Source organism: Cynocephalus volans, chromosome 8 (genome assembly GCF_027409185.1).
Source record: "Cynocephalus volans isolate mCynVol1 chromosome 8, mCynVol1.pri, whole genome shotgun sequence".
NCBI lineage: Eukaryota > Metazoa > Chordata > Mammalia > Dermoptera > Cynocephalidae > Cynocephalus > Cynocephalus volans.
Window position 1 is genome coordinate 24658392 of NC_084467.1, and position 26355 is coordinate 24684746.

The 26355-nt window shown below is 35.6% G+C and overlaps 1 protein-coding gene, 1 non-coding gene and 1 pseudogene across 12 annotated transcripts in view; 1 reads left to right on the top strand and 2 right to left on the bottom strand.

Annotated features, from left to right (window-relative positions):
• Positions 1 to 26355, bottom strand: part of PUM1 (pumilio RNA binding family member 1) — a 121653-nt gene that overhangs the window by 87487 nt on the left and 7811 nt on the right. For all 11 annotated transcript variants that reach the window (XM_063103890.1, XM_063103889.1, XM_063103888.1 and 8 more), the window contains exon 3: positions 1312 to 1380. In XM_063103890.1, the coding sequence (XP_062959960.1) occupies positions 1312 to 1380 (69 nt within the window). The remainder of the gene's footprint in view (positions 1 to 1311; positions 1381 to 26355) is intronic.
• On the bottom strand, positions 4720 to 4785 carry LOC134385340 (U6 spliceosomal RNA; annotated as a pseudogene).
• Positions 15144 to 15216, top strand: TRNAV-AAC (transfer RNA valine (anticodon AAC)). The gene has a single exon. It is a non-coding gene; the product is annotated as a tRNA-Val (tRNA).

Genomic DNA, 26355 nt, shown 5'->3' on the forward strand with positions numbered 1-26355 from the left:
CCAGAAATTAAGTAACAAATTCTTTTATCTAATAACCATATAGGGTTTACTGATGTGCACTGTTTCAATGACATTAGGCAGGCACAGGAAATACAAGGACACCTACCAATCATCTCTTAAAGCTTTAGGAAAAACACAAAAATAGGGTAAAAACCCATGAACCCAAGATAATACAACACTGAACTCTGACCACAAGATGATTCAGAAAAGTTAGTAACAAAATCTTAATACAAAGGAAGCAAGAATCTCAGGACCAAACACTAAAAGATTTTAACTATTCAATGCCTAATCACAAAGGCAATCAATGAATATTTGTCATAAACTAAGGAGAGGAATTACCCTAATTTTGAATCCTCAGAACCTGGCACAGTGCCTGGATCAAATAATATTTGCTAAATCAAAGAAAAAATGTATCCAATCAATGTTATATATAAGAAACCTAGAACATAAATATTCTCCCTCCTATAAACATTAAACCAGATGTGGGAGATTTTAAATATTAGATATACAAAAAACAAAACAGAAGAGACCTAAGTTTACTCTCCAGAATGAGAGCCACAAGAAAATGCCCCATCTGTGAACCTGAGATCTTAAGCAATTAATTAAAACTGTGTGTTCTTTGCCATCACTACATGCTTATGGTCAACAACTAAGAGCACTTGTAGTTGGCTGTACTTTCTTCTAGAATTATGGCAACCATCTATCAAAAGAATAGATAATAAACTTTGGTTTTGCAAATTTTAAACATTACAAACAAAGGAAAGTTCTTATTACTGAATTCTTTCTAGGGGATGACTGGCTCGTGCCTCTACCTTCTGGAATTATTTCACCAGAAACCTAACAACTTACCCTTCACAAAGGAGCTCTAAACACCTTCTTCAAAAAGGCATTACTCTAAAAACAGGTTACTGACATATCTGATTAGCAGCCAATCTAAGACTCCCTCTCCCACTGCAAAAGAACCTAGCCATTGAAAACTGAGGCAACGGTAAGGGCATTTGATGCATATAAAATTTAAATATTTTTAAATTTTTAATGCCTCAATTTACAGCTGACATTAATATAATATTCAATAATTTGTACTCATATATTTGCTGCTTTGATTTGTTTTTAAGACATTAGGCTAAGGTTAACATGCTTCCTACAATAACATAGCAGAATTCTCCAGCACCCCAGTCCTATCATGAGGATGGCAACAAGGAAAAGCAAGCACATACCTCTGCAGACTAGTTCGGACACATTTGATGAAAGACAATTTCAATCTTCCCTTAAAAACAGACCCACTTTTCTGACACTCCAGAGTTCACTTACCTCTCCCATCGCTCTTCCTTCCAGAGCAAGCGCTTGAAAATCATGATTCAGTTCATCCATAGAACGTACCTATTGTTCAGAATAGAGGAGGGGAAAGCTTCAAGTCAGCATCTTGAATTTCACATACACATTACACACAACTGAAAAGCTTTTCTATGTTTATTTTCAGATATTGACAAAGACAATAGCTATCATCAAGTGACTGACATTACCTTCACTTACCTTCAGCCATCAGAGTTCAGCAACAACCCCAACTTTGTCCCCTCCCATTGCCTTTTATTTTCAAAACATGAAAAACACACAACCCAGAAAAAGCAAAAGCAAATTCCATCACATGAGAATTATGTTACCTACTTTTCATACATTTTAATTTAATAAGACCAACATGCTGAAGAGCAATGGTGTTTAGTGATGAATACGTGACCTAAACCTGGCAAATGAGTCAAAAGATCACTTCTCTTCCCCAACAGTGAACAGTTAAGTATAATTTAGGGAACTCACTTAATCCAACCCCCCTTTTTTTTGGTAAACTTCAGGGGAGAATGCTGCAAACAATATAATGGAGTGTCCCAACATTTCTCCATATTAGAAGATCCCTGGGGGCTCCCAGAACCTCAAAAACCAAGGGGGAAAAATAACACATCACAGGAATCCCTCCAAATTTTACCTATCATTAAATGCACTCCTTCTCACAGCATAACAATCTCTTTAGGCTTCCATTTACTCATCTCCAAAGTCATTATTACTAGGTACTATCAACATCAAGAATGAAACATGAAATAGATTGTTTGATACATTTCTCAGTTAAGAGCAAAAAGCCATCTCTGCTGCCTAAGACTGGAATCCCTGCTCATCCCTGGGCAAGAGATTCAAGAGTACAGTCCCTTGTTTATTAAAGAGTAAGTCTCTTCTGCCTGCCTGAAAAAGACTGCTGACTGCCTGAAACAGGAATCTCTCAAATCCCCTTCTCTGATCACCACTACTTCCCAATGTTGGTGTACAATTTTTAACAGCAGGTAAATCAAAAAAGGTCAAGCTAGGGTCACAAGGAGGAGGAAGAGCATGGAGAGCATGAACCATAATACAGTTAAGAGAACCAACTTGAGAATTTAACACGCTGCTCATATCACCTAAGAATCTTAATTTGTCTGAACTAATGCTACACAAAAATAGTTTAATTATTGTTTCAAATCACAAATTTTTAAAACTCAGAGCTGATACTATGCTGCAAATGACACAATGTGTCACTAAGATACAACAGCTTTATAATGCAAGCTAAAAATGTAAATTTATAAAATTCAAAATGAAGCTAAAATTCAGTTATATAAGTACAAACAGAGACAAGGCTTGTTATCATGGCATAACAGCTTCAAAAGGCCATGAAATATGAAAGGTGAGCTATGATCACCTTACAAGGAGTTTCCATTATTTAGGTAAGCATGCTGAATAGGTTCCTAAACTGTACATAGTAAAAATAAAGGGAAGGAGGAAGGATGAGGGCAGGATGTCATCTGGAAACTCTACAAATGTTACAAGAAATAAATGATTTTGAACCTTTGGGCCTGCATTAACATTTACAAAGCATGTAAATCAAATGCACAAAGCTCTATATGTACCTATTCTCTTTTTGTAGAATCTTATCATACATTTAACTAGAACTAGACATTTCTTGGAAATCCGATACTCTACAAATACAGTTTTAACCAGGAATATTTGAAATTCTATTTATATTTCCCAAGGAAACTAACTACAAGGAGTAAGAGAAGGCAGAGAACATGTATTATGCATATTTACATAATCATCACAACAGTCTCACAGTGATTATTCCCGTTTAAGAGATTAGAAAACTCACAAGCCTCAGAGAAATGCCTTCCCCAACACTGTTAAGTAGGTTAGAGCACAGGAGGAAACTAAGGCTCAGAGTGCTCAAATGGCATTGTTTGTTAGGATATTAATCCAGGTCTTCCAATTTCAAGTCCAGTGCCTTTTCCATGTCACCAAGGTGCCTCCTGGCAGCCAGAGGGAAGTTTCCACCCCCAGTATTCTATTAGGAATATAGATAAAACTGCCTTCTGTTTTTGCTGTGTTTTTTGGTGTGAGTGTGCTCTCTTGGACTTCTTGCCTTTGCTGTCTCCTCCCCTACCTTCAAAACTTGCCCATCTGTCCTTGCAGCATTTTCATTTCCCTTCTTTACTATCTTCCAGGCATCACTTTCTCCTCTCTCACCAGTTATTTGTGCTTGCTCACTATCTCTTTCTCTCGTCTCCTCTTTTCCTTCTTTCAGCTCTCTTTTCACCCCTCCCAACCCTCCCTCTTTTAGGGAATCTCCCTCTGCCTCACCTATACAATGAACTAACTCTTCCTTCAATCTCTGTGTACCACCCTCCTACCTCCTGCAGAAAGTTGAGAAAGGAGCCTCACTTTCTGAAATTTTCTCTGCTGCTAGTCCAGAAATCATTTTTAAATCATTTACCCACAGTTGATTAGATCACATAAACCAAGTCATTCTCACAAAAGTGTTTTGGGGTTTTTTGGGGGGGTGGGGTGGGGTTGGCAGCTAGCCATTAAGGGAATCCAAATCCTTGACTTTGGTGTTACCAGCACCACACTCTCCCAATTGAGCTAACCAGCCATCCCAACAAGTGTTTTTAACTATTCAAAACTTTTTTGTTTATAATGGGAGCTATATCTGGTATGGTCAATGACACCAGGAAGACTCTCCAGAAAAAATCCATTCTGGAAAACAAAACTAATGATCAGGAAAAGATGCTCAGGAATCAAAAGAAATCAGAGAATGAAGACACAAATGACTGTAGTAAGAAACATTTCAAAGAAGCCTTTCCCATCATAAAGGAGAAAAGCTGGCTGTCAAAATTATAATCAGATTAAATGCTTCCATCAAGACAATAACCCTAGTCAAGTTCTTGTGCTCTACACCTCCCCTTTCTCTAGAAATCAATTTCAGTGGCGGGTTCACGTCAATTTCTACTACTACTTACTAATTCCTTCTTCCCTTTTTTTCTTTCATACGGAATGCTTCAGGAATGTGTGTCATCCTTCAGCAGGAATCATGTTTTTTTGTTGTTTTTTTTTTTTTTTAAAGATGACCGGTAAGGGGATCTCAACCCTTGGCTTGGTGTTATCAGCACCACGCTCAGCCAGTGAGCAAACCGGCCATCCCTATATAGGACCCGAACCCATGGCCTTGGTGTTATCAGCACCGCACTCTACCGAGTGAGCCACGGGCCGGCCCTTTTTGTTGTTTTTTTTTAAAAGATGACCGGTAAGGGGATCTCAACCCTTGGCTTGGTGTTGTCAGCACCACGCTCAGCCAGTGAGCCAACCGGCCATCCATATATAGGATCCGAACCGGTGGCCTTGCTGTTATCAGCACCACAGTCTCCCCCAGCAGGAACCATGTTAATCTTCTCTGTATCATTCCAATTTTAGTATATGTGCTGCCGAAGCAAGCACCCTTCACTTTTGCTAAATGTCTTTAAGACTCCCTTCCTTCAACTAACTGACCTTATTTGTAAGGTCTCCTGTAATTTCAGAAAACTATTTCCTACTTTTACGTTCAGGCCACTTGCCAAAAACATGTAACTTTCTCATCCCCATCCAAAACTTTCTCTGTTGCTGCCTCTCCCCATAAAGGCACCTCCCACTCCCCTTACCAAAGAGGCAAAGCAAGTTGACGACGTTAATGCCAAACCTAACTCTAAATTCCTCTCTTCATCCTACCTGGGGACATCATCCATATTCATGTCCTATGCTGTAGGATTTCCTTTCCACTTCCAGGTCCCAGAACTTACTTTTTTGAGTCACAATGCCTGCCTGTCTTCTTCTAACAGGGATCCTGTTCTAATAAGAAACATAACTTCGCACACTAAGATGGTGTTTTACCACATAGGATGTTACAAAACCAAAACAGAAAAGCTCAGAACAATGTATCACACTTTGGAAAATAAAAAATTAAAAGTATCACTTCACAAATTTTTATCTTAAGAATCATATTTAAAGTGCCTGCCCTATCCATCACCCCTTGAGAAGTCCTACTTATCATACCCAACAACCCTTGCACTAATCAGAATGGTAAGTCATATACTTCACTGTTTCCTCATCTATAAAACTGAGCTAACATCAGCTATCTTACAAGTTTATTGTAATAATTGAGACAAAATGTCCAATGCTTAGTAGGCACTTTACTCAGCCTTATCCAACTTACCCATTATTCTCTGTAAGTTATTAAAATATCTCAATACATTCAGCCTTTCTTTTTCCCTGCCTTCACTTAGAGGGCAATTTCTAGTCATTCTTTGTTGGGATGGAGTGGCCAGGAGGCTCTCTCTAGTTCAGCATTTATTTCCAAATCAATATATTAGAAGTACCTAGATCACTTGAACATCTCATTTACTTTCTAAAACATAGCATTTCAACGTACACCCATTTTTCAATCTTCTCAATTCATCAATTTAAAGAAACTTCCCTTCTCCATTCACATCCATTCAGAAATCATACCCATTCTCCCCCTCCCCCCCCCCAAAAAAAATCACTGGCTCAAGCCCATGATCTTACAGTTATCATTTTTAAAAAAAGAAAAATCAGTAAGGTGATTGTCTAAGTCCTTCATTCCTTGACTTCCATACCACTATGGCACTATGGTCCCCTAATTCTCCTTTCTATTTAGAATTTGTCTTATTTTTTTACCAGCCTACATTGTAGTCAATGAAAATAAATTGAAACAAACTTAGGTACAAAAGAATTTTGTAAGTTATTACAATTCCGAATTGTAAGTTATTGATCTAATAGAAATATAGATTATTTCATGAATTACAATTGATCAGTTTTTCAAACAGGCATTATTAAACAATGAGCCTCAAAGAGCAGAAAAAAAGCAGACACTAACATGGCCCATGCAGTCCAGAATAAAATCACTAAAAAAGAAGCAGGTTTTGATAGCATTCTGGTTCAGTTTTTGGTCTTGCTTTGCTGGCATTCCTGTCCTTGGACTACTGTCCCTTAACAGTTCAGTGTGTCTGTACAATGAATGATGCTTTCTTGGGACATTTGACCAGTTCCCTGTTGCTTGTACAGAGGAACCAAACTTAGGCACAACAAGCCATAACTGAGTTGGTATTCACTAAATCACACTGGAAGTTTCTATAAAACAAATCAGGGCTAGCCGGTTAGCTCAGCTGATTAGAATGCAGTGTTATAACACCAAGGTCAATGGTTCGGATCCTCTTACTGGCCAGCTGCCAAAAAAGCAAAAAATTAAATTAACTTAAAAATTAAATAAAAATGAATTAACTCAGAGTTATATACTGCAGTTGGAAAACTAAAATTCAACAAACCAACACTTTTGAACATTTTTCTGAAACAGACATGTTTCAAGACACCTGCCTAGACATTTTTCTGTAACAGACATGTTTCAAGACACCTGCCTAGAAATTCCCTTTAAACAGCCAAACCCCTAGAACCTGGTGAAAAACCATAAACTGACCTAATCGGATTGGGCCAGATAGCCAGAGAAAGATAAACTGATATTTCCCAAAGACTTGGCAATTGCACCTGTGATTTTGCATCAAGTATAACATGGTGAATGAGCAGAAAGCAGCAGACAACACAGAGAAGAGAAAGAAAAGTGCTTGAAAGAAGCAGAGACAAGAGACTATGGCGCTGCTAAGAAACAGAAAGCCTCCTAGTGTCCAGAAGGCCCATGTATATATTTCTTACTCTAGGATTCAGAGAGTTCCTGGTGTTCTTTCACTAAATGCCCTGAATTTTTGCTAACTAAAGTAGACTTTTTTATACCTTGAAACTAAAACTGACTTTGGAAAGAATATTTATTTCCTTACAGGGGTAGACTTTTCATCTCCACACCTTTTGTTCTCCTGGAGGATTTTTTACACATGCAAGCCTAGATCATGATAGCTCCATTTCACTAACACAGATCCAGAACAATATAAGCAGAAGAGCTGGTGCCAAGAACCATTGTGGAAAGGAGATACTAGTGAGAAAAAGCCAGGCAAAGACAGGAGAAACTTGAAAAGAAGAAACAGAATAAGAGAATTAACCAAATCTGAATTTAATCATTAAAGGGAAAATACCTAGTAAGTCTGTTCTTCTGCTCCACTATATACCTGTATTATTAACAACGACAGGGATGCCTGGTTAGCTCACTTGGTTAGAGCATGGTGTTGGTAACACCAAGGTCAAGAGTTTGGATCCCCATAGGGCCGGCCTGTCACTCACTCGGGAGAGTGCGGTGCTGATAACACCAAGGCCATGGGTTCGGATCCTATATAGGGATGGCCGGTTCGCTCACTGGCTGAGCGTGGTGCTGACAACACCAAGCCAAGGGTTAAGATCCCCTTACCGGTCATCTTTATTAAAAAAAAAAAAAAAAAAAAAAAGAGTTTGGATCCCCATACTGGGCAGCCACTAAAAACAACACCACCACTACCAACAACAACAATGACAACAACTCATATTACTGAGACTTACTTTGTGCTGGGCCCTGTCCTATAAACACTTCTCTTTTTTTTGGTAGCTGGCTGTTACAGGGATCCAAACCCTCAGCCCTGGCGTTATAACACTGCACTCTAACCAACTGAGCTAAACGGCCAGCCTCAAAACTTACATGCTTTCTGATCTCTTTTAATAGTCATAACAACCCAAAAACACAGGTACCATTATGCCCATTAAGTAAGAAAAGCAAGAAGTTATTACATTCCTTAAATAAAATACAGATAAATCAACATTCTTTCCTAATTAAGGGAGGAAAAAACCAAAAAACTAATCTTTTGGCATAAATGGTTGCAAACCCTATTACATGATCCTATTTATAAATATTTCCATTATTTGTTTACTGTCAATAACAACAATACTTACACAACAGGCACTTTACGGCAAAAGAGACATTATTCCATTTTATATTACTATATTATTCCATTTCTTCATATATGAGGAAACCGGAGTTCAAAGAAGTTACTTGTCCAAAGCTGATAAAGATCAAAATGGAATCCAATTCCTTTTACTATAACTTTTACTACTTCTCCCTATTCTCATCAAAATCAAGAGCAAAAACTCCAGCACACCTGGGGTTAAAAAGTCGCTGTTCCAGCAAATGTGTACAACACTGTTTTTATTCTTAATTCCTTGATGCACAGGGGAAAAAAATGAAGTCACCACAGAAGCCAGAATTAGGTTTAACTTCCATTTTTTCTTGTTAATTGTCATTTACAATTGCTAGCACCTTAAGCAATTAAAGTAAATAGTAGGCTGGATGGTTAGCTCAGTTGGTTAGAGTGCAGTGTTATAATACCAGGGCCGAGGGTTTGGATCCCTGTACCAGCCAGCTACCAAAAATAAAAATAAAAAATAAAGTAAATATTACTGAAGTTACAGATTATCTAAATATTTTGATAGCATTCTGCTAAAATGGTTAACAGACCCAAGTGATAAACTGTAATTATCACAACAGTGCTACAAGACTAACAGAAAATATACACTTCATGTAAATGTCAGCACTTCCTAGACATAAAACAGTTCCAAAAATAAAAAGAATAAACATATTTCAAAATCAGGTAATGTAGCCTATGATACTAATGCCCTTTAAGTACAAAGACCTCGCAAGTGTTGGTTCTGCAAGTCTTTTTCTTTTTAGCCAAACATGATCAAGCTGAAATCAATAATGGTGGCAAGGCCATTTTAACTAGAGATTATTTAATTGATATGAAAGAATCTATTAAGTGTAAAACTTCAGATAATGACAAATCTTTGCTTGTCTAGAAACTACTACCTATAGCCATCTATCTGAATGGATTGCTTATTATTATTATCTTATTCCTGATTTTCAAAAGAGTAAATTCCAAAAACATGAGACTCCTATACAACTGTAAAGAAGACTATATTTACATCAAAAAATGGTCATTTGCAAATAGAGAACACATCAGTCTTCCTTTGCAATAAAAAGTTTCATTCTGAAATACCAATCTTAAAAGATAACATTTGGAAAAAGCAAAAGATAAATCAAGAATGTTCATCCAAAAGTTCTTAAATCAGGTTGTGACAAAACAAAAAAAGTAATCAGGCTCTTTACAAAAAATGAAATTAAATTTCACATATTTGCTATCATTGGAACCTGGAACAATCTTACAGGCAAAGTAGAAGAATCTATGTAAGAAATGTAAGTTACAAATAATTATCTATCCACAGGGCTGGCTGGTTATGGTTAGCTCAGTTGGTTACAGCAGTGCTGGTAACACCAAGGTCCAGGATTCAATCCAACTGCCAAAATAAACAAACAATTGTCCACAAAAAAAGGGCACATATTTGCCTTTTCCAACAAATTTTGGTTTTGCTAATACTAAATTTCTTGAGATTCCCTTTGTCATCTCTTATGCTCATTAATGGACATGTAATAGTAGGCAAAAAATGATTATAAAAATTTCTTCCATAAGAATAGTTCATGAAAGGAAAAAAATTGTGGGCCTCACAGCCATTGATATAAATTTTCCACCAGTTTTAAGACCAGTGAGTATTTTTTAAGAGGTATATAACTTAGTCCACCACTGAAAACTATCAATAATGAAAAATAAGTACAGAAGAGAAACTATCAGCTACTAGGCATGCCTACAGTGTTAGTCACTGTGGATTGAGGCAGTGGAGATTATTTAAACAAGAGAGTAAGGAATAAGTTTTAGTGTTCTATAGCACTGTTGGGTGACTACAGTTAACAACAACTTATTGTACACTTCCAAATAGCTAGAAGATTTTGAACATTCCAACACAAAGAAATGACAAACATTTGAAGTGATATGCTAATTACTCTGATTTGATCATTACACATTGTATACATGTACCTAAATATCATTGTACCCCATGAATATGTACAATTTTTATGTCAATTAAAAATAAACAAAACAAAAGAGGAAAAAACTAATCTGACACTTCTCTAGTTAATTTGCTCTCCCTTTTTGATGGAGTAGAAGTTAGAGAAATGTAGACTACGGTTCAAAGACCACAGTACAGATTTCTTTCTGCTCTCTCCTTAACTCCTGAAATAACATCCACTAAAGTAACAAAACTGCATCTTATTAAAGATACCATGGCCATTAGTCTTACATCCCTAAAAATAATTCCTTCAGCATCGGACACAGTATTAAAAACATGATATGCAATATATACGAATATTTGTAATGTGAGAAATTACCTTTAGTCTTAAGAGTGATAAAATAGCAATGCTGGCCAGTTAGCTCAGTTGGTTAGAGCACAGCCTTGTAATACCAAGGTCAGGGGTTTGGATCCCCCAGCCAGACGCTTCCACCACTCCCCCCAAAAAAACCAGAACAAGAGTGAAAAAAATACAAATGGTACTTTTAGAGCCAGCTTCTTTAAAATGATTCTTACCCTGCTTAAAAGAAAACTTTATTGCTTTATCTGACTTTTCTGGATAACTGACAATATATATCATGAGTTTTATTAATGTTTATGCAATTTGATCTGATAATTCCACTTCTAGAAATGTAGCCTAAACAAATTACCAGAAATATGGACAAAGATCTGTTAACAAAATCTTCAACCTGGTATTGTAATGGGAAAAGTGGTAACCAGTTTAAATATAGAAGGAATTATTAAATACAGCATATATTCATTTATAGAATTTTATGCAGCTATTTAAAATGTTTTTAAGGGCTGGCCCGTAGCTCACTCGGGAGAGTGCGGTGCTGATAACACCAAGGCCCCGGGTTCGGATCCCATATATGGATGGCCGGTTCGCTCACTGGCTGAGCGTGGTGCTGACAACACCAAGTCAAGGGTTAAGATCCCCTTACTGGTCATCTTTTAAAAAATAAAATAAAATAAAAAATAAAATGTTTTTAAAATTTTTAAACAGTGAGAAATGCATATATGTATAAGGACTAAAGTAGGCTACAAATCTATATATATAAAAAGATAAGTATATATCTCCATCTAGAGACATACATAAAACAAAAGTGGAAGGTAATATACTCAAATGTTAACTTAAAACTTTATCAATAGTTTCTGTTTTCTATAATGCCCATAAAAAAATCAAAAACGTATCTTCTCAAAATAAACTTAACATTTATGAAGTCTTTAAAATATTAAAATCTTTCAAACCAATCACCTTTCTAGAAACAGATCATATATAACCAAAATAAAGAATAAGCTTTATAACCTTTATTCATTGTGCAGTTATTTTTAACAAGAATGAAGAAATGGGTAGGATATCCAACAGTAAATAAAAAATTAAGTTAGTTATGGCATAACCACGTGCAGTTTCCACAGGAACAGCACCGTGAAAAAGAACAGAGACAGGATAAGCCATCTATGCCATACATAATAGTAGTTCTTATAGTTAGTACTTACTATTTCCTAAGTAACACTGTGCATTATTTAATTCTCAAACTATGAGACAATTCCTAATTATCTTCCATTCTTCTTTTTTAAAAGAGAGAAAAGTTAAATAACTTGTCCAAAGTTACACAGTCAGTCTGACTTCAGAGTCTGACTCAACCAGTGTCCTATAGTAGAGATCAAAATGTGTTTGGGGAACTCCATTTAGGCAATAAAAGCAACAACAACAAAAATCCATTCAAATCCAACAAAGCTGCACTAGATGAAAGCATGCTAGAAGCCTAGAACTGGAGAAAGAGCTGTGCACATTATCCTGCCACCCAGCTGTATATCTGAAGATATAACAACAACCCACACAGCCCATCTGTAGGCAAACACTAGGATTCTTCTCTTTTAATTCAAGGATGAGCAAAAGGAAATAAATCATGATGAGACTACAGCGAGAAAACTGATTTACCAGGGAACTGAAATCTCATCCTGAAGATTTAAAAGACTTCAGAAAATGATTTACTATTGAAGGAGAAAATTACCATAAATATATAGACATAGACATACTTAGAAAACTATTTGGGGCTGGCGGGTTAGCTCAGTTGGTTAGAGTGCAGTGTTGATAACATAAAGGTCAAAGGTTCAAATCCCCTAACCACCAGCTGCCCAAAAAAAACTATGTGAAATCTTCAATTGAATGTAAGAAGAAAGCTTCTTAGAGGCAGAAATAGAAAACTATTTGCAAAAAAACAGGGTGAAAAAGCCAAAATTGATTTTAAAAATAAAAAGAGATGAGTTAAGATTGGGAAAGACACAAGAAATATAAAAATTCATAACTAAATTAAAATTCACAAGGCAATAAGGAGCAGTAAACAAATACATAATGTAAACAAACTGGAAAATAACTATCCAGAGAAAAAGAACAAAGATTAAAATAAAAGGTAACCAAAAAAAGGAAACCCAAATGTCTACCAACTGATGACTGGATAAACAAAATACAGTATATCCATATAAAGAATATTATTTGGCCATAAAAGGAATGAAGTAGTGATAAATGCTACAACACTAAAAGAACCTTGAAAACTCTATTCTAAATAAAAGAAGCCAGCCATAAAAGGCCACATAGCCTTATAATTCCATTTATAAATGTCCAGAATAAGCAAATCCAAAGGAAGTAGATTAGTGTTTACCAGGGACTGGGGAAAGGGGCAATGGTCAGTGACTGCTAATGGATATGGGTTTCAATTCTGGAGTTAGACAGTGGTCATGGCTGCACAGTGCTGTGAATATACTAAAAATCACTGAATTGTGGATTTTATGGGATGTAAATATCTCAATACAGCTATTTTTTTGTTTTGTTTTGTTTTGTTTTAAAAAAGGAGTCTGGGGCTGGCCTGGGGCTCACTTGGGAGAGTGTGGTGCTGATGGCATCAAGGCCCCAGGTTCTGATCCCTAAATGGGGATGGCCGGTTGGCTCACTTGGGAGAGTGAGGTGCTGACAAGACCAAGTCAAGGGTTAGGATCTCCTTACTGGTCATCTTTTTTTTTTATAAAAAGGAGTCCGCAAGTATTTTCTGTTAACAGGCCAGATAGTAAATAATTTTGGCTTTGTGTGCTACATACGGTCATTATCACATTTTCTTTATTTTTTGTTTTTATTTTCAACTATTTAAAAATGTAAAAACCATTCTTAGCTCAAGGATCATACGTGAACAGGTAGCAAGGTACATCTGGCCCACAGGCCAGTTTCCTAAAACCTGGTTTCAAAATAAGCCACTCCTAAAATTTTCTAAGTGAACATGTGCTAAGTTAATATTGATCCACAAACAAAACAAAGATCTCTTATCAAACTTATAAATTGAACTTCCACAAATGTTATTACGATAAAGGGGAAAGGAAAAAACATCAAACAGAATGAGTGCTCTGATTAATAATTAAGGTCATATGAAACTAAGACAATACTAAAACCACACATTTAAAAAAAAAGATTGCTCACATGAAAGGATGTTTAACATCATTAGCCATCAAGGAAATGGAAAATGCATTCGCAATAACATTATACATCTATCAGAATGGCTAAAATAAAAAATAGTAACAACACCAAATGCTGGTACGGGTACAGAAAAACTGGATCATTCAAACACTGCTGGTGGGAACATAAAATGGCACAGCCATTCTGGAAAACAGTTTGGCAGTTTCTTAAAAAACTAATCATGCAACTACCATATTACCAGGCAATTGTACCCTGGGCATTTATCCCAAAGAAATTAAAATTTATGTTCATACAAAAACCTGTAAATGAATGTTCATAGCACCTTTATTTGTAATAAATAAAAGCTAGAATCTGCCCAAATGTCCTTCAACAGGCTAAACAAACTGTGGTACACCCATACCACAGAATACTAAAGCAGCTATTAAAAAGAATGAAATATTAACACATGCAACAACTTGGATAGCTCTTTAGGGAATTATGCTGAGCAAAAAAAGCCCACCCCCCAAGGTTACATACTCTACGGTGACATACAAAATTTTTGAAATTACAAAACTGTGGAAATGGAGGATAGATTAGAGGTTTCCAAGAGTTAGGAACATGTGGAGGGAAGGGAGTTGAGGCAATGGTAAGAAAATGGGTATGGTTATAAAAAGGGAAGCTGTTCTTCAGTTTCTTGACTGTGGTGGTGGATATATGAAGCTATACAAGTGATGAAATTAAATTGAACTTAATACACACATACACACATACATACATACAAGACCGGGAAATCTGAATAAGAATGGGTAGACTGTATCAATGCCAATAATCCTAGCTGTGATATTAGACTGCAGTTTTGCAAAATGTCATCACTGGGGGAAACTTAGCAAAGAGTACAAGAGAACTCTGTATTATTTTTTATAACTGCACATGAACTGACAATTAACTAAATCAAAATGCTAGTTATAAAAAGACAATTGCTATAAAGAAATAAGACCCAACTTAAAAATGATAGTTTCTGAACAAAAAATTAAAATAATCAAATATGAATACATAACCAAAGGAAGCTTTCTCAAGTTACAAAACTATGCAGATCTAAAGGTCTCACCCATATAGGAAGCAAAAATCACATCCTGACCAAACTGCCCTAAAGTTGGAGAATTCCTTAAGTATCTCATCAGAGAAAAAATACACCTATACACATAGCTTATCCCCAGTTCTCTAAAATATTACATGCTGAGGACAATGAATTAGACCTATAGTCTATGGACCAAAGATTATACATCTTGACACAATGTCTTCTATGCATGAAGGCTGTAGGAAAACAAGAGTGTCACCTACTTGCCCTCTTTCAAGTAATGACTGTATTAAGCACTCCAGCTAAACAAGAGAATTAAAATCAAGCACACAAGGGCCAGCCCATGGCTTACTTGGGAGAGTGTGGTGCTGATAACACCAAGGCCACGGGTTCAGATCCCTATATAGGGATGGCTAGTTAGCTCAATTGGGAGAGCGTGGTGCTAACAACACCAAGTCAAGGGTTAAGATCCCCTTACTGGTCATCTTTTGTAAAAAAAAAAAAAAAAAAAAAAAAAAAAAATTAAGCATACAACACGGATAAACTGTTGAACAACCGTTTAATGGAATACTACTCAGCAATAAAAAGGACCAGTCTACTGTTACATACGAAAATACAGAATCTCAAATGCATTTGCTAAGTGAAAGAAACCAGATTCAAAAGCTACACATTATATAATTCCATTTACAGTATATGACATTTTGGAAAAGGCAAAACTACAGGAACAGAAAATGGACTACTGGTTATCAGTGGCTGGGAAAAAGGATATAAAGGCACACCAGGGAATTTGAGGGAGTGATGGAACAGTTCTGTATCTTGATTGTGGTGGTTACAAGATTCATGTGTCAAAACCTACAACTTGCTGACCAGCAGACAAAAAGAAAAAAACAACCAATCCTACAAAACTGTATACTAAATAATGATGAGTTGGTTTTGTTTTTTGTTTTGTTTTTTGTGGGGGGAGGGGGGTGGCCTGGCTGGTACGATTATGAATTTTACTGTATGCAAATTACATCTTAATTGAAAGGGGAAAAAATAAGTACACAAGAGGTGGAATAGCATTATAAAAGTACTACATTGTTCTCCCCATTCTAAGAACCTAAGTGAAGAAAACAATTCAAACTGCAAGTATTTATAAACAAAAACATGCATTACAGCACCACCTATAATAGCAAATATTCAGAATTATAAAGGATCAATATTAGGAAATACTATATAAAAGAATGAGGCCACTAAATAGAATGGATTATTTCATAGCCTTATAACTGTCTGAAAATTTTGTCATAATCACAGAAAGGTTTTCATTTTACCTCAACTTATTCCACAAATGATTTATTTATTTATGTATCTATCTATTTTTGGGCAACCAGCTGGTACAAGGATCAAAGCCTGGACCCTGGTGTTATCAGCACCACACTCTAACCAACTGAGCCAACCAGCCAGCCCTCCACAAGGATTTATAGTGATTTACAAAATCAAATAACTTCAACTAATGTGAAAATTAAGGAAAAGGGAAAATGAAAAGAGCCTAGTCTACAAAATGTAGGCAATTAAGGCATATGTACTTGCTAGAAATGAGCCATATTTTAACTCTAACCTCTCCCATGGTTAACCAAAAAAGGGAAATAATCAGTAAAAATTCACACTGCCCATTAGATTAAATACAAGCAAAGTTCAAGAAACAATCACCCTTGTTATTCTGATATTAGAACCAAAGAGAAGATTTTCTTGTGTATAAGTATAATCTGATAATTTATTTACATTTTTTAAGTTTTGAATAAAAACACTAGATAGACATATTACAAAATGTAAACTAACAGTAGAATCTGGTAGATAATTCAATTACAGTTGGCAGTCAGTTAGTTGGCTTCTTGGGTGTTTTTATTTTTGTAATTTTTAAATTTTCTATAGTTTCCAATATTTACAATGAGTATTTATTGATCTTAGACTTCAAAAATACCTACAAGCCATTATTTTTAATGGGAGGGGAAAAAACCACATATTGACTATTAAATTTCTGTTTATGAAGATACACTAAATGGAATTAGGCCATGAAAAGCGTCCTTAGTTCACTATTAGAAAAATACAAAATTATACTCGATGCCAGCAAAAATTACCCTTGTTTTATTTTAACCTATCTGCAAAGTTGGTTGATGTATTTTTAGATGTAACAGGAATAAACTCTGGTGCATTAATAACAAAGGTAATCTATATTAATAATCTAACACTTCTCAGAGAAAGTTTCTCAGGTTGGGCAGTCCATTATTACTGTTACAATACAGGTAACATAGGAAATAGGAGCTTCCTCTGTCTAAAAGATCTTCAGCCAAGAGGCCTAGAAAAGGTCTTCCATTCAGCAGCTTTGACACCATCCCTCACTCCCCCACTGTTTCAACATTCCATTGTTTGTAGTATATAAGGGAATAAAGAACTCCCAGAGTAAGTCTATATAGATAAATCATGGCAACATAATTAAGAGGGCAGCTACTGAGCACATCGAATAGCTCATTCTGGACTTTACGATCCAAAATAAGAACATAATACATAAATCCAAAAGTATACCTGTGGCAGAAACTGTTTTAATAGAGTTCTATTTCCTATGAATTAAAAAAAAAAAAAAAAAAGATGTACTAATGACAGTATCAGTGATTCTTAATCAAGAAGTAGGACATAAGAGAAAAAGGAGAGCTTAATAATCTTTTACTCACTGGTATGTATTAATTTGTGTGGTTGGTTTAATTCTTCATAGAATTTCACCTGTTATACAAACAGTAAATCTTCGTTTTGAGAATAATTACTACCTTTAGATTCTTACCTTGTTATGTGTATTATTGTGAGACCACAAAGCATGGAAGAAGTTTCCCCTCTTGGGGTTGAAAGGGACTTTAAGTATGAGGTTTTAAACTTGGAGACTATGGATGATACGGAACAATGTTCGAAACTGATTTAAAAGTCCAATAAAACACGTGGTTTTTTCCCTTCCCTTTAAAAAGTAATGACTTTTAGGTATTTTTGAGCTCTAAAAACAATAAATGCTCTCTGTAAACATTTTGGAATGCATGGAAAATTACAAACTAGTGATAAAGGCTATTGAGAAAATTAAAGCAGGGAAGGGAACAGAGTGCAGTGTGAAAGGCTTTCCAGAGAAGGTAGCATCCTAGCAAAGAACCTGCAGGAAGTGAGAGAGCAATGCTGATGGGTATCCAAGTGAAGATCAATGTCCATACCACTCTGAATCTGCCAGATCTCATCTGATAGCCAAGAGAAGAGCAGTCAAGCAGATGGAACTGTGTGTACAAAACTTTGGGGGATGGGGAATGCCTCTGACTCCAGAGACTGCAGGAATTGTCTTAATGTCATTCCAAGTATCACTAAAACACAGAATTAAATGTCTGGATATAGGCAAAAAGCACATCAGTAGTTGCCACTGGGAGGAAATTAAAAAGGGCCAAAGAAACTTTTAGAGACGATAGGTATTGTCATTATCTTGACTGTGGTGATAGTTTCACAGATATATACTTTGATAAGCCAAAACTTATACATTTAAAATATATGCATTTTATAATGTGAATTACACCTCAATAAACATTTATTAAAAAAAAAAAAAAAATTCTAGCCCTGGAGTAAGTACAGAAGACACTGAATTTCAAAGGATAGAAATACAAAATTTTAAAAATTTTTTAAAAAAAAGAACGGAAAATGTATAAATGAAATAAATGATTAGTCAAAAAACAGACCCATGTATACTGGGAGACTTAATTTATTAAAAAGGATATCTTTCAAATCAGTAAATGGTGGCTGGCCAGTTAGCAAAGTTGGTTAGAGAGTATACAGCCTTATAACACAAAGGTCACAGGTTCAGATCCCTATACCAGGTAAAAACAAAATCAGTAAATGGTGCTAGGATCACTAGGTGCCCATTTGAGAAAAGTAAAGTAGCATCGCTACTTCTTACATATATAGTACACAGATGAATTAAAATGAAACAGAACCATAAAAATACTACAAGACACAAAGGAGTTTGGGAGAGGGATGGCCTGAGAGAATAAAGCTAAAGATGTCCACAGAAAAATACCAATACTTTGATAACATACATTTTAAACACTTTAACTACATATATTATAAAACTCTGTCATTTGCAGGGCCAGCCCATAGCTCACTTGGGAGAGTGTGGTGCTGATAATAACACCAAGGCCATGGGTTCGGATCCTATATAGGAATGGCCAGTTAGCTCACTTGGGTGAGCGTGGTGCTGACAACACCAAGTCAAGGGTTAAGATCCCCTTACCGGTCATCTTTTAAAAAAAAAAAAAATGCTCTGATGACACAATGTATTCATTCATCATTTATGAGGTACATAATATTTATTTACCAGGTGCTGGAGATACAAAACTGAAAGATTCAAGAGAGACCATCACAGTGGTTCTTAACCAAGGTGCAGAGGAGGATCACGAGGGAGAACTTAAAAAAAAAAAAAATACAAGATTCCCAACACAAAGAAATGATAAATGTTAGGGGTGATGGATATGCTGATTGACCTGACTTGCTCATTACACATTTTATACATGTATTGAAATATCACACTGTAACCCCATGAAAAAAATAAAACCTCAAAAAAAAAAAAATACATAAATACATGACCTGTTTCTCATCGCTGGAGATTTTAATTCAGTAAGTCTGGACTTAAGCCCAAGAATCTGTATATTGAAGGAAAAAGTAAATATTCAACTCCAATACAGGCTGCTAAATGCTTTGATAAGATGTGTACCTATTGTATAGGAAATTTACAAATAAAAAAAAAAGATGCATACAAGTATGATAGTGGGACCAAAAGAGGGCACAAAACCTTGGGGGAAAAAGAGGGAATTAAAGGGAATGCTTAGCAGAGATGAAGATACTTTAATTGAAGCATGAAAAATGAAGAAGTAGCTAAGTGAATAAGGAGGGAAGAGTATTCCAGGTACAGAAAACTACATAAATAAAAATAGCACAACTGTGTTGAGAAACTGCACAAACTATAAAAACAGCATGTGTTTCAGAAAACTACAAAGACTTCAGTACAGACAAAATGGAGTGCCATTACAGACAACTGCAGAGGTAAGCTCGGCCAAAACACAAAAGGCCTACTATGCCATGATGAGGAGCTTGCAAGTTATCCTAAAAGCAATAGGAAAGAAAAAAAAAAAAAAAAAGGCAAGGCAAGACATTAGCAAATTGTGTCTTCAGGAACATCAATTTGACAGCAGCACAGAAAATACCTAAAAGGAAGAAAAGAGGAGATGCAGCAAACTAGTCAGAAGACTACTGTAAATGTCTAGTCAGGTAATATGAGCCTATCAAATAAGGGAACGTGAATATAACCTTAGAACTGCTGCAGGCAGGAGCAGGAGGCAAGAATTAAGATAGCTCCTAGTTTGCCTGTAACTGAGATGCCACCCACAGAAAGAGAATATAGGAAATGAAGAACTAATGAGTTCAGTTTTGAACAGCATCATTCCATTCACTGAACACCTATCATGCACCAGGTACTGGGCTCCTGTATAATTAGACATGCAAACTAAACTCTTACTGGTCTTACTGGTGTCCCTAAATGATAAATGTATGAGTGGCAAGTAGGGCTTTTAAAATGTGTGATATGTGTAAGAGGCCTGTGTCTGTTTTAAGGAAAAACTGACTACTCAATGATGGAGAATAGTAGGTCTCCAAAAAGACTGCTCTGTAGAAACATGAGCTAGCCACCCTCAACATACAGGGATATATCATCTGTGAGATCTTAAGATAGAGGTACCACATTTTTCCAACCCAACATTTCCTCATCCACAAATGGAAATAATAAAAACCTACATAGAGTTCTTGTTGGTTCAAATTATATGAAACAACTAGAACAGTTCCAGCACACAGCTTATGAGTATGTGTCGTTATTACTTACAGATACAGAAAGGAAGCACTCAGTACTAAAATAACCTTTAGATCTCATCGGATACACTCAACCTACCCCAGCAACCTATGTTCAACACATTTACTATCTTTTTCTTTTTTTATGAAAACAGAGATATTAAGGGGCCGGCCCGTGGCTCACTGGGTGAGCGTGGTGCTGACAACACCAAGTCAAGGGTGAAGATCCCCTTACTGGTCATCTTTAAAAAAAAAAAGAAAGAAAACAGAGATATTAATGTAAAGTAGATCACTGCATAGTTTGAAAAAAGTTAAATGATTTCCAAGGTCCTTTCCAAGACCAAAATTCTACCAGAAATGTATCGACCATCTGCCTTCATTCTACATAGCAGACCAAGCTCTTAATAGATGGTACAAGGTTTGTCCTTTTTTTCTCTTCCAGTCATTAGAAATTTGGAAAATACAAAATGTACAAGAAATCAAATTACCTACAATCTCCCCACCCACACAAACATAAACAATATTTTACAGTATATCCTCCCAGTCCTTAATCCATGTACATCACTTTTAACAGATACAAAGTGCTTAAACCTCATTTTCTAGAAAAAAATTAACAAATGAAGGAATTTTATCTGTATACAATTCCCTCGTTTGATTTATTGGGTCACCCAACCATACTTTAGCCCGCCCCTCAATATAGACATTCACTGAAATTCCCGTTTTGAAAGTTTTCTTTATAATCCCTTCCTCCCTTCCTGAAACTTTCTTTGAAGAAAACAATATATTATTTTCATTCTTTTTCATTTTACGAGGCTTCTGACCCATAAGGAGTACTTCCCTATTTGGGACAGCTGGGAAAAAAAAGAATAATTTGAATAAATAAACTCTTAACAAATTAAAGAATATTTTTTAATTAACAGCAGGTTTGGTGCTTTTAAATACATATAATAACTAGAACTAGGTTAATGAACTGTTCCCTTGTGAAAGTCCTTAGGGAACTTTCTTTAACAGAGTAAAATTATTTGTCGTTAGCAGATGAATTGACTATACTCATGGCATCTAAAGAGTTTGCAGCTCCCTGAAAACACCTGTTCTCTACAGTTTAAGCATTCCTCTTCCCATAGTTCTAAATGAGTTTATTTACACTATTAGCCTTACTTTCTTCATAGAGAGAAAAGAAAGGTGTCATTAGCACCAGTAAAATTCATTGTTTAGAAAAATTTTAAATCCATAAAGTAAAGTAGGTAAAATCTCCCAACCCCCATTTCTAAAGAGCACTGGCACCAGTGAAGAAATTTCTGTTACTTTTCTAACTGTACATTAGATTGATGTGCCACTTAAAATCTTTAGGTAGGGCTGGCTGGTTTGCTCAGTTGGTTAGAGTGCAGTGTTATAACTCCGAGGTCAAGGATTTGGATCCCCATACTGGCCAGCCACCAAAAAAATAAAATTAAGTAAACTATTTAGGTACCCAAGAGAAATGAAAGCATATGCCCACATAAAAACTTGTACACGAATGTTTATGGCAGCTATATCCATAATAGCCAAAAACTGGAACCTGAACTGATATATGGACAAATAAAATGTGGGAGATCTATACAATGGAATATTACTCAGAAATAAAAAGAAATGAGGTACTGATACATACTAGAAAATGGATGAACCTTTAAAACATGCTAAGTGAAAGAAGGCAGCCACATAGAACTATATTTTGTATAATTATTTACTATAAAATGTCCAGAATAGGCAAATCCATACTGAGAAAGTAGACTGGTGGTTGCCTAGGGCTGAGGAATGACTGCTACTGGATAAAGGATTTTTTTTTTTTTTTTAACTCTGGTCGGTATTGCAGTAGTAAAGGATTTAGGGGGTGATGAAAATGTTCTAAAATTTATTGTGATGAGGATTGCACAACTCTGTGAATATACTAAAAACCACTGAATTACACACTTTAAGTGGATAAATTATATTAACAATAAAGCTGTTATTAAAATAATAATAACACTTAGGCCCCCAATTTCCACAAACCTAAATCAGTTTTCCTGATGAGATTAATAAAAATACTAAGGTACTTCAAAACCATAGAAGAACAATTGCTAAAGGCAATAGACAAATCCAGGTCAGCTAAATCTTATGGAACCATTAATAAGGCATCAACAAAAATAAGTTCTCAAAAAATTTTACACAACAAAATATGAAGATCATTACTCTTCAACTGCAGGTCATATCACCAATGCCATATACACCTTTTAGGGCCAAGGTCTTTAACCAAATTCCCAAGTATTAAACTCATCCAATTTATTGCCAATCATTGACCCCCAATTCTCACAATATTCACATCAAAGAGAAAAATGCCAGGGCAGTCCACAGCTATACACTGAGCTAAAGCCATAGTCCCATTATAGCTCCTTACCATAAACAGAAGATAAACTGAATGTAAAAAATAGGGAAGACCATTATAGTAAGAGGACCCAAATAATAAATAAATAAATAGGGAAGAGAGGATCAGAAATCCCTACAGAAAAAAATAACTAAAAAATAACTAAAATTAAAAAAGAAGAAAAACACATTTAAAAAAATCCCTCCCAAAAAAAAACCAAACAAGAAAACCCACAAAACTATTACCCTACCCTCAGCACTTACTATTCTCTTGGCATTGTTTCATTGTCAGTCACATGATTCTCTAAGAGTGTTTAAGTCATACAGAGTAACTAGATAGATAGACTCTAATTTAAGTATTCATTCCACCATATCCAGAAGCATAATTCTGTACCCAGTCTTAGCCTGTAGAAGGTATTCAGCAAATGCTGCTACCTAAGAGAAAAAAGACACATGAACAAAAGATGTGTGTCTCTTCTGCAAATACAGAAAGGTGTGCTGAAAAACAAGAACAGTCATGTGAAGCTTCACAAGTGGGAAACATTCTGAGAAAAGCGTGGTTAGGCAATTTGGTTGTTGTGCGAACATCAGAGAATACTTATACAAACCTAGATGGTATAGCCTACTACACAACTAGGTTATATAGCACAGGCATTATAATCTTCTGGAAGTACCGTTGTATATGTGGTGAGTCACTGACCGAAATGTCGTTTTGCAGCGCATGACTGTAGTAACATCCTATTACTTTACAGGTTACAAAGCACTAAAATCTGAAACATGCCTCTTTCTAACTGCTGTGGTTTCCTCTTACTGAAAATCTCCTGACTCATCCCATTCCCCTCTTTTCATTAGCCATGGGGACGCTCAGAGTAAATTCTATAACCCACCATTCTGGTGGTACATATTTCTAAGTTCTTCACTTACCTCACTTCATTTTCCTGTCATACCTTTACTCTCCCATTGTCACATCTCACTACCACCTATCATATAACTTTTTTTTTCACTAATTCACATCAAAAACCATTTGAAACAAAAAAAGGTAAAAGATATATCATAACTTTCTGTAAGTTGCCATCTAGGAGGAATATACAATCAAGTACCATACAGCATTAGAGAAGGGCATCTGACTGAACACTTTTCTTCACTTTGGAATAAGAGAATTCTTAGAGTTATAGTGAAAGAAGGCCTGCTGATGATTTTTTTGATCAAAAGAACATAAAGTTAGGCCTTGTGAACTCTGCATATAATGAAAAACACTCTAAGTACAGGTGTTAAGAGAAAACAAAATATGCAAGATGGATTATTCAGCTTTAGTGCATGTTAACTAAATGCTATTGGCCCAAATGCTTAGGTCCCTAAGCAATCTACCTAGAAAGACCACAGATTTATGGTCCAACAGAGTCCATCACCAGGGACAACCGAAAGGGATCTCCAGGAAATGATGAGAATCCCCAGTTTGGGGCTTACCTGGGCTCCCTCCCAGTTTAATATAGTAGTTCCTATTAATTACAAAGTGTAAGGATTAACTCACAGCACTAGAGAGTAAGAATAGTAGACATGTCAGGAGTGGGTGTTTGGGATACCACTGTAAGAAGGCAACACCAAGTGAAAGAAAAAGAGAATAAAAGTAGAGTCATCCACTCAATTTTGCCTGGCTACCTAGAATTATCCCACAGGCTGTCAATCTACGGTATATACAGATACATCCTAGCACCAAAAAACTGAAACCAAGTGTATAAACTCTGTGGAATTGTCTTCCAAATTTCCTTTCCCCCAGAGCAGAGCTTTTATCTCTGTCCCTTATAATCCAGTACAGAGGCTACAGTTCAACCAATCCACCTTAAGACTTTTCCCTATTTCATCACTCACTTTATCCCACAGCAGTATGTAGGGAAAACAGATTTCACAATAAGAGAACACAACAATCATAAGTCAAAGACTTGACCTTTAGCTTTGCATGATGAAACTTTCAATGCCATTCAGAAAAAAAAAAAAAATTCTTAAATTATAAAATTTACTGTTAGGTAACATTTTTAAATACACAACTCATTTATGTAAGAAGATGTGTTTTCTAGTATTTTCTAGTATTTTGATATACACCCATTGCCTTAATTGTTTACTATGGGTATAATTTTACAGGCGGGAAAAAAAAAAAAATCGAGAGACTTCTTTCTCTCACTCCCCTCCAAAGACCTCAGTTTTGCCCAAAAATGGGGGCTTTGATGTTTCTAACTATATCAAATACAATAATTTTATGTATTTAAACCAAATGATACTTAGTATGTTTATATTCTTGTAGTAGAAAAGGAAAAAATACAGAAAAGACCACAAAGAGTTTGCATGTTACAACTTTTTAAAATAAACATACAAACAAATCTGAACACCCTTCTTCACCCCAAAATATTATTTTATGGTTTCTACTTTCACCTAATTTAAAATATCTCAGCTTGCAAGATTTTTAAAGTACTGCATGTTACCTCCACACATATTCTCCAGCTGTTAAGTGTTTTAAACTTTTATTTTAAGGGCCTTATAGTAATTACCTGTCAAGTTTCATACTTAGAAAATAAGACTTAAATATGTAAAAAAAAAAAAAATCATATATATATTTGCACAGCCTAAAGGGTTCACTACTAAAAGAGGGGAACTCAGCCACTAAGAGGATTTGCTACATCAAGCAAGAAAAACCTAACTTCAAAAGGTTAAAAAAAAAAAAAAAGTAATAAAAGTGATTGCTCATAAATGGGAGTAATTATGAGAGAAATAGACATAAAGTACCTTGCACAATAACTACTCCCTTCCCTCCAATACTGCTGGCTGAAATCACAGTCTGTGATATTCTTTACTTCACCAGCTCACTGGTGAAAGCATTCTGCCAATTCGATCTAAAACTGTTTCATTTTGCCAAAAGGCCATTTAAAGAAAAGGCTGAGGAAATAGGCCCACCAGACAGGAATAACAGCCCAGTGGTATGGTAGAATGTGCTGGCAACAGAATCACTTTATATAGATAAAATATACAGAGATAAGTTTCCCCACGTTACCACTAAGAACACCCATGCAATAAAAACTGGAAAAAAAAAAAAAAAAAGAACTTTAGCATTATTGCTCTTGTGGGGGAAAAAGGACTCTGAATTATAGAAGAAAAGTCAAAATTATTTACATTCATCTCCTTACTATCAAATTTATAATCTCTAAATTTCAATTATGGCAAAATAGTTCTTTGACCATGGAATGTGCTACTTTGTTGCAATAGTTTTGTTTTGTCTGGTTTGTCTTGCCTAAGGAGACAGAAGTACATATAAAGGATGGGCACTAGAATCAAAAAGACTGATTTCAAAACCAGGTTT